Here is a 15,863-nt window from a genome sequence, read left to right on the forward strand (position 1 = left end):
TAGAATAAGTTTCTAAAAAAAGAACTCACTCTACATAAATGATTTTTTCAGAGTAAAACTTTCTGTCTCAAATATAAAACATTATAAGCATTAGAGTTTTTCCTGACAGATTTTAGTTGTATTAAAGCATCATCAGTATTATGTATACTTCAATAAAAGTTAAAAAAATCATTTTAAGAAGACAATAAGTATGTATTTATATTATATTCACATGAATACAAATATTTGTATTTTGCATTTCTCAGTAGTAATTTTTTAGTATTAATTCACAGCTTTTTTAATTTTATGAGATAGAACTTAACATGAATAAATGCACAAATTTTAAATGTATAACTTGATGCATATTTACATATGTATATACCTATTTGTGAACACTGGAAGAAAAATATATATTTTCAGACCCCAGAAATCTCTCTTGTGCCCCAACCAAGTCAATAACTTTCCTTAAGGTAATTATATCCTTACCTTTATCCAGATAATTAGCTTTGCCTGTTTTGAAATTTGCATATGTGAAATAATATTGTATGAACGCTTTTGTTTTGACCTCTTTCATTCAACATGTCTGTGAAATTCATTCTTATTGTTGCAAATGACAGTCTTTCTTTTTTCATTGTTATATAGTTTGCCAGTATATAAATGTGCTGTAGTGTGTGTGAGAAATGTTTAACAACTGATTCTTAAGGGAGAAAGGAAAAAAAAAAAGAAAAAAAAAGCTCTGATTTGAAGTCTTGTCATAGTGTAAGCACTCCCATGATGGCTGTTTTAAGCTGCCAGAATGATGTTGCTGAATCTAGAGTTGAGAAGAGGTGCATGGTAGCAGCCATTGTATAGTGTTTCCACCATGTAGATACAATAGTTGTAAATGACCTCAAAAACACAGATGGTAGTCAAATTTAGTCTAAGAATTAGCAAGTTATGAGCTTTGACTATAATCTTTGTTTGAGATATCATTTATTTAATTGTAAGCTTATATATTTTAATTTTTAATAATGGCGGAGTCTAACAAGTTTGCAGAATTCCTGGAAATTTAACAATCATTTTTTACAAGCCTGTTTGAACCAGCACCAGTGTGAAACACTATAATATGCTTCATTTTGTTTGTCCCTTGTACTTTTGATGAATTTTGGGCTTAGTATTAATTTATGGCTATTATAAATCAAGCTGCTGTGAATATTGGTCATTTGGTGGCTCTAGGTATGCATTCCTGTTGGTTTCATACTCAGGAGTGGAATTTCTGGGACTTTGGTTATACACATTTAATCAGCTTTGGTAGGCAGTGCTGAAGAGTTTCAAAACTGATGGATCTATATATATACCTACCAGCAGTGTATAAGTTGCTCAACATCTTCACCATTTTCTACTTTTAGCTACTCTGATGAGTTTGTAGTGGTGTCTTACTATTGTTGGCTTAATTTGCATTTCCCAACCTTTTCATAGGCTTATGAGCCTCTGGGGAATTCTTTTGTTAAGTGCCTGTTGGAGTTGCTTGTCCAGTTAATTTTTTTTATTATTTTGTAGAATTTCCTTATATATAAAATATGACTAATTTGTCATTTATATGTTTGCAAATATCTTCTGCTGCTTTCTGGCATTAGTTGTTCCCTCGATTAATGGTGTCTTTTGATAAACAGAAATTCTTAGGTTTAATGTAGTCCAATTTCTTAATATTTTCCCTAATAGTGCTTTCTATGTTCTGTTTAGGAGATCTTTGCCCACATCCTAGGCAGATTTCTAGTTTTCTTCTGGAAGCTTTATTGTCTTTTCTTTCATGTTCAAATCTCAAAACAACTAATTGGGAATACCCAGTCCACCTCTATTTCCCAAGTTGTGAATTCAGCACCATCTTTCTTTTGGTTTTCAATTCAGCATTGCTCAAGTGACTGCTATGTCTGGGGCCTGTGGTGAGGTGCACACAGCAGCTATAACGATAAGTAGCTTATGAAACTAGTGGGCCAAACAGACTTGTCCCAGATAATTATAATATGAGACTGTGCCAATAGACTTGGACTTTGGATGGAATCCTGACAAGCGATTCCACGTTCCTGACATTTACCTGGTGGCAAAGCCCCTGCTCTTGGACTCTCCTTTGCTATTTGTCATTGTCACCACTGACCTTCTGTTGCTCCCAGACATTCATCTGGCTTTTTTTTGGGTTACAATTTTTCAAGTCTCATAAAAATGAGTTACATTAAACGAGGTCTGAATGAGAGTGTGTTCTACTATACATTATGTGTTCTGCGAAGGTTTGTGTCACTAAATTATTTAGTTGCTAAATTTCCGCTTGGAAAACATTTAATCATCCTCTTTTAAATGATCAAACACCACTTTTAAAAGATCCAATTTCATTGTTTGGTCAGTCTTCTTTTTGTGATGCAGAAAGGCATTCTTAATTCATTTCTGCTACTATTTTAAATTTTTATCCCACCAGAAGATAATAATTCTCTCATATTCTTGATAGTTTTATGATTAAAAATTAATTCATCACCCTCAAAGCCTAATGTCCAAGTTATTATCTTCACATTTTAGGTGAGTTTAATAAAACTTCTGTCTGAATGTATTAAGAGTTTAGTTGCTGATAAATGCTAAATATGTATGTCCTCAGACTGAATACACCTGGGTGTGTTTGGTTTTCATTGTGGATTTTATGGGTTTGTAATTCATCCATTTAGGATTAATGACAAAAAATCTTTATTGCTTTGGAAATTCTAATAACCATATTAGTGTTCATCACCTAAATAATTTACTCTTTCCCTGGATTTCATTATATTTATTTAAGGTTGGTATCTTTTCTACAGAAGACAAAGTGTACTCTAACAGACTTCTTTGCTATCATTTCTTACTGTACTTTTACTTTTAGGACTTTTGCCTCATATCTTAAAATAGTGACAAAATATAATGCCCTTCATTCATTTGTGGTCGTTCAGTAGTTTCAGTGGCACTGAGAGCATGATGCAAGTATGACTTTATGGAAAGAAGTGTTTTGACTTTATTTTACTCTTTTCTTCCATAGCAATTCCCAAAAGACACAATCAATGAAGAGGTGATAGAGTTTTTGAGTCCTTACTTTGAAATGCCTGACTATAACATCGAAACTGCTAAACGCGTATGTGGAAATGTAGCTGGTCTTTGTTCCTGGACGAAAGCTATGGCTTCCTTCTTTTCTATAAACAAAGAAGTACTGCCTCTGAAGGTAAGCCTGCTAGGCAGAGCTGGGTGAAGGTGGCTGGGCGGAGTCTCCAGGTCGACCCGTCTTATCTTTACAGGAGCACATGTGCCTGTGGCTTCTGGTGTTAGGATACTCAGGTCCATGGGGAGAGTGAGCATAGAAAGGCCAAGCATGGGATGTTTCTTTCTTCTTTGTAATCCTGTTCTAATCAGAACCATATGAGCCTCTAAGCAGGGACAGACTCTCTACAAGGATGCTCCCTACAGGTCCATCGTGGGCTGCTCGATATTTTTCCTCCACAATGTTAACTTGAAAAAAACAAAAACAAACAAACAAAAAACGCTGCAAACTGTAGCATAGAATCCTCTGCTGATATTTCAGATCTTTATCCAGAGAATCCTATGAGTGAGGTAGGGTCAAGACAGAACATGCTGAAAGCTGGTCTTAGCTTGGCTTAAGACATGATGTATTCCTCCCTTTTCCATTTTTGTTTTGTCTCTCAGGAAAAGAAACTGAATATCTGAATATCTGTTATTTAATGTGACTTTTTAGACATGCTTTTTATTTCCTTTGTGTAATTGAATCCTTAAGCTTCATTTTTGCATATTCCTCTACCATTAAAAGGTCAGTCTTCAGCAAATGGAGAGGCAATGGAGAGTGTGTTTTTTGAAAATGAAATGCTGACGTCTCAAAATCATATCTCATGGCTTGGTTGATTATTTTGCTTTTGTATGAGTCTCATCTCTCTTAATCATCAACTACATTCTACTTACACTTGTTAACTACCCAAGAAACTTAACAATCATCATACAAGTAATCAAGAGTATCAGGAAGACAGGCATAGAGTTGCAAGTTCTATTTTGTTTCTACTTGTTGTGATACCAGGACCGTATATTCAGCAATTGAGGCTCTTGAGGTCCCAGGACAACCTAAAGGGACAAAGAGTCATTTGTGTCCGAGAATTTCAGAGCAAATAATTGATGTCATGCTGTCTGACACCATGGATATTGTGACTATTGAAGACTTCAGCATAGCTCAAAAATGGACAATCTGATATTGACTGAATTAGAACCATTATATCAAGTGAAAAGTACAGGTCATTCTTTGCATACTTTTCCAGTGGGTAACCATGCATAGTGTCTTTTTTTTTTTTTTTGAGACGGAGTCTTTCTCTGTCACCCAGGCTGGAGTGCAGTGGCTTGATCTCAGCTCACTGCAAGCTCCGCGTCCCAGGTTCATGCCATTCTCCTGCCTCAGCCTCCCGAGTAGCTGGGACTACAGGCGCCCACCACCATGCCTGGCTAGTTTTTTGTATTTTTAGTAGAGATGGGGTTTCACCATGTTAGCCAGGATGGTCTTGATCTCCTGACCTCGTGATCTGCCCACCTCGGCCTCCCAAAGTGCTGGGATTACAGGCGTGAGCCACCGTGCCGGCCACATAGTGTCTTAAAGAGAACTACAGTTAAGTTCATGATGCATAGTTTTTTTCTGTTATTGTTGTCATTTTAAGTACATAGCTGAAATTGTTAAACATGGACATTCTGAACAAGGCTTGCATAAGAACAATGAGATCTCTTCCCCTGTGTTCAATGCCATCCACATTTCAGCTTTCAGCTTGTCTCAAGACAATCTGGGTCCTGCAGTAGGAAGTGAAGGGAACACTATCGGTAGTGGGAACCTTTTTATTTACTCCTACAACCTGTGCTTCTTTTTCTGAGAAGTCTGTTCTCTTATATTCTTACAAGTATCTAGCATCTTGGACCACTCAGCTTGTCAGGTTCCTCTTATGTCAGTCCGAAAAATACATGCTGTTACACAGACCCACATTCACTGTGTAGGGAGGAGTAGAAGAGGCAGTGAGTGCATATTGTCACCAGGTGGTTCTGTTGAATATATTAAGAAATTCAGACCTAAGCCTTTAACTTCCCTTCTTCCTGGAGGGGCTTCACTTGCAAACCCCTGCTTCTTAAGTGAGGAGAGGTCAACGGCGTTCCCTAAATTCCAGGTGGAATCTCTTAGACACTAATTAGTAATGGACACACTGAGGAGCTCTTATCTTTCATCTTGCAATCCTTGTAGTTGGGCTAAGTGACTTCTAGTAGTGAATAAATTCAAACAAGTATGAATTAACGGCAATAGCAATTTAGATTCTATTCAAGTTCCTTATAATGAGATTCTCCTTGAAAACTTTATGGAAATCAGTATCAGTACATATAAAGAGAATGTTATAAAAAAGCAGAACTTAAATATTGAACATAGATAATAACAGTAACAACATCTACTGTTTATTGAACTCATGTTATGTGCCGGGGACTAGACTTGGGATTTTACATATGTTATCTTATTTAATCCTCATAAAAAGTCCTAGGAGTTAGTTTTTCAATATTTTAATGAAGAAACTGAAGCTCACAGAGTTTAAGCAGCCTGCACAGAGTTCTACAAGTCCTAAGTTGAGCAATTAATTGGGTTTGAAGGATTTTGATTAGCAATTGTTGACAGCTTCATTTAATATAAATTTTATTTATTTATTTATTGGTGAGTAAAGTACTAGAAAATGTTCAAAATCTTTGGGTTTGCAAAGTTTGTCATTAGCAGGTGACTTTAAGTTGTAAGTTGCTTGACACGGTGACCTTACTTTTTCCTTCCATGTTTTGAGCCATGGGAGCAGTTGCAGCTTACAGCAGAGCTGAGGAAAAAATGTTCTGCCAGTCAGATTCTTTTTAAATTGTAACTTACAAGCGATGCTTTTGCCCGTCACTGGATCTAGTCAATTATGGAACTCTTGAGTTTTTCCCTAAAGATTTATTCTGCCAAAATTTGGAAGCCTGAAGTTTTGAGATAGGAAAATAATTTATTTCAAAAGTGTTTTAAAAATAATCTTTTCTCAAATACTTCAGAAAGAATATGCCTTCTAGTCATCCCATGAAAGTCAATATTAACACTTTGTAAATTTAAAAGGGAAAAATTTGGTTTCAAAAATGATTTTAAAGGATCTAAATTTCTTAGGCATGAACTACTTTTTTACATCTCATCTTTTGCTAATATTGCTTTTGGTTAAGTCTTTTGATTCTGTCTTAATAGCTTCTTTAAAATAAACATTTTTAATTAGTCACAGCTCAAGGTATCAAATATGCTTTCCAGAGGGCAAGAAATGTATGAAAGTGACAGGAACAATGTCAAGACCACCATGATACACAAAACCTAGATATTTATATTCAGTAAATAATCATTTTACATCCTTTATTACTCCTCAGTAGTGATGAGTCCTGCTAGGCAGATAGTTCTAAATATTGTTTTTTTCTACAACTCTCAATATTAGCATGTTTTATAATTTACCTATATACATTTAATATTACAGTGTTCTGATCTAGGTAGACTATGGCCTGTGGGCCAAATCTAGCCCACTACCTATATTTGGATGGCTTGTGAAATAAGAGTAGGTTTTACATGTTTAAATAGTTTTAAAATAAGTACATGAACAATAATTTTGATTTTGCGTCTTGGCCCAAAATATTTACTATCTGGCACTTTAAAGAAAATATTTGCTGACCTCCTTTGTAATGAAGTGTAACTTTCTGCTTATACACATTTATGTCAAGTTCACATTAAGATTTGTTCAGGACTTAATGTGATTTGAAAGGATTCTGGAGCGGGAACAAAACAAAGGTATAAACATGTGGCGTAGCTGAGTTCTCAGACCCTGAAATGCGGGATGTTTTGAGGTTGGCTGCCCATCTCTTTACTCTGTGTGTGTCCTGTGCAGGCCAACTTGGTGGTGCAAGAGAATCGCCATCTCCTGGCCATGCAGGATCTGCAGAAAGCCCAGGCCGAGTTGGATGACAAGCAGGCGGAACTTGACGTGGTGCAGGCTGAGTATGAACAGGCCATGACTGAAAAGCAGGTAACTGCCCTTTGTCATGGCAGGGACTGTCACACATCTACACGGCTTCTCTCTCCAAGAGTTTGGGTTCTTGTGGGGTTTCACTGAATCTATACATAATACATACATAGCACATAATGGACACCAAGGGTCTTTGGTGAGACAACAGGATGGTCAGTCAAGATGGCTGTCAGTGCTGGAACATAGCCATTCTGAGTTTCTTTGTTAGTGATGATGGTAGTGATGACAGCATCTGGTGTACTAGCATTTTTGTTATGTTTTTCAAATCATGTCCTCCCATTTTTATCTCATTTAATCTTTGAAGTAACTTGCAAGGTAGGCAGGGTGGGTTTATTTATTTATTTAGATAAGGTATTGCTCTGTCGTCCAGGCTGGAATGCAATGGCATGATCATGGCTCACTGCAGCCTTGAATTCCTGGGATTTAGTGATCATTCCACCTCAGCCTCCCAAGTAGCTGGGACTACAGACATGCACCACCATGCCTGGCTAATTTTTTGTAGAGACAAGTTTTCACCATATTGCCCAGGCTGGTCTCGAACTCCTGAGCTCAAGTGATACACCTGCCTCGGCCTCCCAAAGGTTGGGATTACAGGTGTGAGCCAAGGCACCCTAGTGCCTTACCTATCTTTGTTCTCATTTTAGATCATTCAAGTCAAATGCCTAAAGAGATCACAGAGGAAAAGTACCTGAGTTTCTAAGTAACCAGGATCTTGTCACTTTTTTTTTTTTTTACTTTAAATACATACTGATTTTTTTTTTTTTACAAAGTGGTCTCCCTAGAGTATATAAGCTTTTGGCTTAATAAAATCTGTATCTGCCTCTGATAAATCCAATATTTGGTAAATAATAGCTAGATTCACTCTGTTTTACCTTGATAATTTTATGAAATTCACCTCTACCCCTTCTCAGCCTTTACTTGGCCGAATTGAAATTCCTGCCTTGTTAGTTTTGTAGGGGTCCCAATAAAAGAGTTTAGATAAACATTTCAGTTTCAATATCTGCAGAATGTATGATATAATGTCTTAAAGATAAGTCTTCCACAAGCAAAGTAAATGCTTTTGGAAGCTTTAAAGAAGTAGCACTTTTGAAAAATGTCTGTTCATGTCCTTTGCCCACTTTTTAATGAGATTTTTTTTTAATTGTGAATTTCTTTAAGTTCCTTATAGATCCTGGACATCAAGATTTTTTCAGATGCATATTTTGCAATAATTTTCTCCCATTCTAGAGGTTGTCTCTTCACTCTGTGGATAGTTTCTTTTAGTGTGCAGATGCTTTTTATTTTAATTAGATCCCATTTGTCAGTTTTTGCTTTCTTTACAACAGACACTTTTCAAAAAAAGACATACATGCGGCCAACAATCATATGAAAACAAGCTCAGTATCACTGATTGCTAGAGAAATGCACATCAAAACCACAATCAGTTACCATCTCACACCAGTCAGAATGGCTATTATTAAAAAGTCAGAAAACAACAGATGCTGGTGAGATTGCGGAGAAAAAGAATGCTTATACACTGTTGGTCAGAGTGTAAGTTAGTTCAACCATTCTGGTAGATAGTGTGGCAATTCCTCAAAGACATAAAAACAGAAATACCATTGACCCAGCAATCCCATTACTCGATATATACCCAAAGAAATATAAATTGTTCTGTTATAAAGCCACCTGTGTGAATATGTTCATTGCTGCCCTGTTCACAATAGCAAAGACATGGAATCAACTTAAATGTTCAACAGTGGTAGACTGGATAAAGAAAATGTGGTACATGTACACTATGGAATACTACGCAGCTATAAAAAAGAATGAGATTGTGTGCTTTCAGGAACCTAGATGGAACTGGAGGCCATTATCCTTAGCAAACTAACACAGGAACTGAAAAACCAAATGCCACATGTTTTCACTTATAAGTGGGAGCTAAATGATGAGAACACATGGACACATAGACGGAAACAACACACACTGGGGCCTATTGGAGGGTGGAGGATGGGAAGAGGGAGAGGATCAGGAAAAATAACTAACAAGTACTAGGCTTAATACCTGGGTGATGAAAAAATCTTCACAACAAACCCCCATGACACAAGTTTACTTATATAACAAACCTGTACACATACCCCTGAACTGAAAATGAAAATGAAATTATAAAAAAGAAGTAGCACTTATGAGGGTTTATATACTTATGCCTCATAAAATTCACTTATATATAGAAAACATTATGGCAGTCTGAAAGAATCTACTTTAGAAGGAGTGTTAATTTCTACCATTTCGGATGCTCATTTGTATCAGGAAGCTCTACTGAACACAGTGAAAATACTTTACTTTCTCATTTTATTATGTGTACATTTTAACATTTTTACCTTAACTCATTCAGCAAGCTTTATTGTTTTTGAGCATCTGCTATTTGTTAGGTAAATAATCACGGGACCACAGAAGAACTGTAACATCATGGCTCTAACTCTAAAACTTGAATTTCAACAAATGTCAAATTCCGTATTAAAAAAGAAAAAATCTGGGCATACCTACAACCAACTTCTGAACTTGATCTTCAGTCATTTTTGTTGCTCTTCTCGCTCCATAGGACTCCATGAAAGTCCAGGGGTTTGTGGGCCTCCCAGAAAGCAGAAGGGTTCCAATCTGCAGTTCACCATGGCCCAGGCCCATTGAAGGAGAGTGTCCTGGCTGTGCCCCATGCAGAATCCAGTGCCTTTGCCTAGGGTTCAGCTTGCCTAGGCCTGCTGGAGAGCCAGTCACCTCTCTGGGACCTATGAGAGAGTGGGCCTGAGGAGGGGGGTACTACTCAGGGAACCCAGTAAGTCCCGTGTGCTCCCCTCAACAGGCTGGGGGGAACTCACGGAACTTACGGCTTTCTTTCTCTTGCATTCTCAACATTTACTCCTTTCTCTTCTCCCAAATTGTAATCCCCCAAAGAAGCCTGGGCTTCCAGAAAACAAAAGCCAGAAAGGGAGAGGACTGGTCATTTTCTGATTTGGCTGATGGAATTGGGATTGCAGAATTTAGGGAAAGCAAATCAATATTAAAAGTATGTTACAAATAAAAAGGTTTTTTTTTCTAATAAACAATGTAGGATTGTCCTTCCCAGCTGGCACCTTCCCTCTTGAGGGAAACAAACAGATGTGAGTAGCCGTAGTTGGGGGATGTTTCTCTCCGATGGACTGTTAGTTTTTTTGCCTTAACTCCAGAGGAAGGAAATAGATTAGGACGAAGTGGAATAAATATCTTGCTTTTGAAAAACACTGTAATGTGTTATTATTACAAAAGCAATTCATGTCTCTATACAAAATACAGGTAACCCTGGAGATGAACATTAGTCATATCCTGTTATTATTCATATCATAATATATGCCTTTCAGATGCATTTTGAACTCAACATAACTGATAATTTAGGAATGCCATTTTATAAATCGAATTTTTAACAATATATTGTTAAAAATATGCTTTCTTGGTCATAAAAATTTTTATAGGATTTTTTTTATGGCTTCAGAGTATTCTTATTCATGGATACACTATAATTTATTTAAATAATCCTCTATTGTTAGACATTTAGCATGTGTATATATATTTGAACACCCAGTGACTTGTCAGGTAGCTAAACCTTTGTACATACCCATTTTATTTCATAAGTTTAGATTTTTACTAGTAGAATAAGCAATTGTTGCTTAAACACTAAGAAACAGAGCCATTTGTTTTTTGCTTTTTGTGTTTTTTTGAGCGGATTTGAGCGGCACGATCTTGGCTCACTGCAATCTCCACCTCCCAAGTTCAAGTGATTCTCCTGCCTTAGCCTCCCAAGTAGCTGGGATTACAGGCGCCTGCCACCACGCCCGGCTAATTTTTGTATTTTTAGTAGAGATGGGGTTTCACCATGTTGGTCAGGCTGGTCTTGAACTCCTGACCTCAAGTGATCCGCCCGCCTCGCAGCCTCCCAAAGTACTGAGATTACAGGTGTAAGCCACCGGAACCATTTGTTTTTAAGAACTAAGCACTGGTCAGGTGCGGTGGCTCATATCTGTAATCCCAGCACTTTGGGAGGCTTAGATGGGCGGATCACCTGAGGTTGGGAGCTTGAGACCAGCCTGACCAACATGGAGAAACCCCATCTCTACTAAAAATACAAAATTAGCAGGGTGTGGTGGCGTATGCTTGTAATCCCAGCTACTTGGGAGGCTGAGGCAAGAGAATCACTTGAACCCGGGAGGCAGAGGTTGCAGTGAGCTAAGGTCATACCATTGCACTGCAGCCTGGGTAACAAGAGCGAAACTCTATTCAGCCAAGTTCCATGGGCAGGGGATAAGAGAGAAGACAGGGCAAAGGAGAGAGGACTGGGCTGACAGACACATGGAAATAGAATCTCATGCTTCTTGTGAAGTAATGGCTCACATGTCTCAGGAAGGCAGATAATATGGCATGTTCTACAATTATATTTTTGAGCCAGTGGCTATATTTATTTCAGTAAAAGCTTTCTTGTGATTATGACCTTTGTTAGACCTTGCTTGAAGACGCAGAGCGATGCAGACACAAGATGCAGACAGCTTCCACGCTCATCAGTGGCTTGGCAGGTGAAAAAGAAAGGTGGACAGAGCAAAGCCAAGAGTTTGCTGCACAAACTAAAAGACTTGTAGGTATGTAAATTTCTTTATTAATGAGATTGTGTGTTGACTGTGATAGGGAATTCGAAAGCTTATACTTTAATCAAATTCCTTTGTGTGTCCAACATGGCACATGTATACATATGTAACAAACCCGCACATTGTGCGCATGTACCCTAAAACTTAAAGTATAATAATAAAATTTAAAAAAAAAATTCCTGTGTGTGTGTGTGTGTGTGTGTGTGTGTGTGTGTGTCTCCAGCCATTTCAGAGAAAGAGACATTGCTCTGGCATCTATGCTGTCCTTATTAGATGTGTTAACTACCTTTATGACTTTTATTATCAGGTCACTTTAGAATTCTGTGAGTGCATGGGTATATTGATGAAGGTCACGTTTAATGAAGGCTCTGTCTTATGAGGTTTGATTCTCTTAAACTTAGAGGTCATCTTTTCACTTCTAATGAGAGTAAAGATAATCCAGTGCTTGACTGCTAGTAGGTATCACTTGGTAGGCCACTTGGACCTTATTGACTAATAAACCAGACTACTGCTTATTCACCAGCACAGCCACTTGTGCTTCCAGTTTGATTTGTGGAATTTAGTTTAAAAGAATTATTGTCTTTTTAATTTTTTTCATTTTTAATATGCTGTACAATCACAAGGATGAACGTAAAGTATTTCAGTGGTGTTTGTTTTCTATTTTAGGGGATGTACTGTTGGCTACAGCTTTTCTATCTTATTCTGGTCCATTTAACCAAGAGTTTCGTGATCTTCTGTTAAATGACTGGCGGAAGGAAATGAAAGCCCGGAAAATTCCATTTGGAAAGAACCTAAATCTCAGTGAGATGTTGATTGATGCTCCTACTATTAGTGAATGGAACCTCCAAGGTCTGCCAAATGATGACTTGTCCATTCAAAATGGAATTATTGTCACAAAGGCATCTCGTTACCCTTTGTTAATTGATCCACAGACTCAAGGCAAGATCTGGATTAAAAATAAAGAAAGCCGAAATGAACTCCAGGTAATTTGTGTTTTAGTATGTTTATGCTACCGGTTAAGTTTTTTTGCCTCAGATAAACAAAAATCCAAGAGTAAAGAAATATTTGAAAACACTAGAGATGTTGTTGTAATCCTAGGTAGAGCAGTAGCAGATGCAAGCTTAAATCTAATATAAAAATATTTTCTAAAATTTTCATTATTTGCATTTGTGTTGATCTCTACCAATGCCATCTTTCAATGGTTTCAGACTATTCTGTCAGGGTCCAGGGCTGTCTTTGATAAGTAGAGAACGGCAGAGCTGTATCACACAAAGTGTGCAGCACTTTGCATGAATACTTCCTAATTATTACATTATTATTTGTCACAAAAGTGGTAGTGGTGAAGAAAAAACATTGTTCCCACACAGAGCCTTTACATGCTTCCCAATAAAACAAAATGATGGTTTGCTAAACAACAATGGAAACAGTTAAACTTCTTTACAATTTCACCAAGTGTGGGTTTCAAAGCCAAGGATCTCTAAAAATCTATATGAAAGTTGAATGCCCCTTATCCTAAATACTTGGGATCTGAAGTGTTTCAGATTTTAGATTTTGGAATATTTGCATGTACATAATGAGATAACTTGAGGATGGGACCCAAGTCAGAACACGAAATTCATTTATGTTTCATATACACCTTATTCATCTATTTGAAGGTAATTTTATACAATATTTTAAACAATTTTATGCATGAAACAAAGTTTGTGTACATTCAACCATCAGAAAGCATAGGGGTCAGGTGTGGAATTTTCCACTGTGGGCGTCATGTGGGCTCTCAACAAGTTTTGTATTTGGGAACATTTTGGATGCTCAATTTGTATTTGTCTCTTGCAGTAGAATGCTTTAGGCTTCATTTGAAAGCAGTTATCCCTGTGCATTGCTTCATGGTAATGTCTGTCAATAGCAACCTTGTGATCCTGTTCCTAGATCACGTCTTTAAATCACAAGTACTTCAGAAACCACCTGGAAGACAGCCTTTCTCTTGGAAGGCCTTTGCTTATTGAAGATGTTGGAGAGGAACTAGATCCAGCACTAGATAATGTTTTGGAAAGAAACTTCATTAAAACTGGGTCTACCTTTAAGGTAGGTTAAACCTATGGATGACAATGTGCAGAACAATTACCATGAGGCCAGGTCAATGTGACACAGATAGAATTCTCTCAGTAGGCAACAACTTAAATTTGAGTCCTTGGGAAAGGTTTGTTTTTCTCTTCTACACTTCTTGACTTTGGATTAAAATATCCAAGAGCAAGCCTTTTAGGAATATTGACTTCACTTTTGTAATGTGAAAAGGGTCTGACTGCATTTGATGCTGACAGCTTTGAAGCCTCTCCATGCCCCTCTCCCCTTCTGCCCCACCCACATCTGGGCAAGCTGATAAAACCTGGGCGCCCCCTGCTTTGGCACAGGTTGAAAATTCAAACCATGCAATCCCCTGTCCACACCTATGTATGGGAACCCTCGCCCCAGCTCTACCCCCTAAACACCACAAAGCCCTAGAGCAGCTGCCCCTCCCTGCTGTCTCAAGCCAGTTTTTGGGACCTGTTTGGGAACCTGCTCTGATCTCTCCCAAAATCTTATCATGTGAGTAATAAACCTTTTTATACTCTTTTGGTGCATGTGTAGCATCATCAGTCTCAACCTGTGAACTGAATTTTGGGTAAGGATCCATCTCACTCCTGCAATGTGATCACAACAATTTTGGTGTTAAATTCTATATTCAGTCCATTATATATATGTGTGTATATATATGTTTCTTCCTCCCATCCTTCTTTGCTTCCTTTCTTTCATCCTAGTTGTCTGAAGCTGTGCAGACGCCTCATGACCATTTCTTTTTTAGTATACAAGTGATCTCCAATTATGTAATTATTTAAAACAATACTTGATCTGATACAAAAAAGACACAGTAAGGTATATCTCTATTTTATTACTTTTAAATTTCTTTTTATAAAAAAGGTGAAAGTTGGTGACAAGGAAGTAGATGTGTTGGATGGCTTTAGACTCTACATTACCACCAAATTGCCTAACCCAGCCTACACCCCTGAGATAAGTGCCCGTACCTCCATCATTGACTTCACTGTCACCATGAAAGGTCTAGAAGATCAGTTACTGGGGAGGGTCATTCTCACAGAGAAGCAGGTGAGTGAAAGTGTGGCTCCCTCCCATTCTGCATTGCTTTAATGTCATAGTTCATTGACAAAAATAAGATAATAACAGTTGTAATAGGACTGAGTTTCTCTCCTTTTATTCCCTGTGTTTTTTTCCATTAATCTCCAAGTGTTTTCTTTTTTTCCTAAAGGAAATTATTAACCAATCATCTACTCATATGTTTCACAAATGTCTCATAAATTACGTATGTCATCGATTGCCTTTATACAGACTGATGATGAAACTACGAGGAATCAGTCTCATTTTCAGCATCATTACTCTGTTCTTAAATTACTTGATTGTTCTGAAAAGTGTGTTCTATTATGAATTCAACTCATCTGTTGACTTTTAATTTTCTAGTACACATCTAGGTTTTTCTTTCATTTGATTCATTATTATGCTTTTAGAATACAAAATTAGAACTTTGTACTCATAACAAACAACATTGTCAGTTCTCATTTGTGATCTAAGAGAGCCCTGTAGTATATCCTGATGGGATCTGATGTGAGAAGACAGAAGTTTGTGCCACCTGAGTTTCACTCTGTAACTTTTGAAGGCTACTGACTTAATTATGCTAATGAAACATAACTCCATGTCTGCCTTCTTTACTTCTGTTTTATGGAATAACTTAATGCTCAACAAAAAATGGGCACACATTTGTAAACTTCCTTCTTTCGAGTGAGCATTTTCTTTAGGGAGTATGTGAGGCTTCAGCAAAGAAACGTGGAAGATTTTAATGGGAATGTTATGGTGAAACTGCACGAACTCTTAACATTGCTATTGATTTGCTCCTGGGTTCAATAATAATGAGGAATTTAGTTAACTTTATGGCACCTTCTACGCTGACCTGAAGATTATTTATGTTAATACAGTCAGCAAAGTCTTTGGGGTCTGTCCCTCCCCTTATCTGTACCTTTGCTGTGTGTTGTATGGTGCTTGCCCGTCTGAGCCCTACCACATGTCTATCTCTTTCTCCTCCACTTCCTCCCCTTCTCTCTCCCTTCCC

At 37.5% G+C, this 15,863-nt stretch overlaps 1 protein-coding gene across 1 annotated transcript in view; it reads left to right on the forward strand.

The window, feature by feature from the left end:
• The window catches only part of DNAH5 (dynein axonemal heavy chain 5), a 321,482-nt gene that overhangs the window by 245,697 nt on the left and 59,922 nt on the right, over window positions 1-15,863 (forward strand). The window contains exons 60-65 of the mRNA XM_055366994.2: window positions 3,011-3,190; window positions 6,930-7,067; window positions 11,569-11,704; window positions 12,377-12,693; window positions 13,637-13,792; window positions 14,666-14,848. Of these exons, the coding sequence (XP_055222969.2) occupies window positions 3,011-3,190; window positions 6,930-7,067; window positions 11,569-11,704; window positions 12,377-12,693; window positions 13,637-13,792; window positions 14,666-14,848 (1,110 nt within the window). The remainder of the gene's footprint in view (window positions 1-3,010; window positions 3,191-6,929; window positions 7,068-11,568; window positions 11,705-12,376; window positions 12,694-13,636; window positions 13,793-14,665; window positions 14,849-15,863) is intronic.

The sequence above is a fragment of the Gorilla gorilla genome, chromosome 19 (assembly GCF_029281585.2).
Source record: "Gorilla gorilla gorilla isolate KB3781 chromosome 19, NHGRI_mGorGor1-v2.1_pri, whole genome shotgun sequence".
NCBI lineage: Eukaryota > Metazoa > Chordata > Mammalia > Primates > Hominidae > Gorilla > Gorilla gorilla.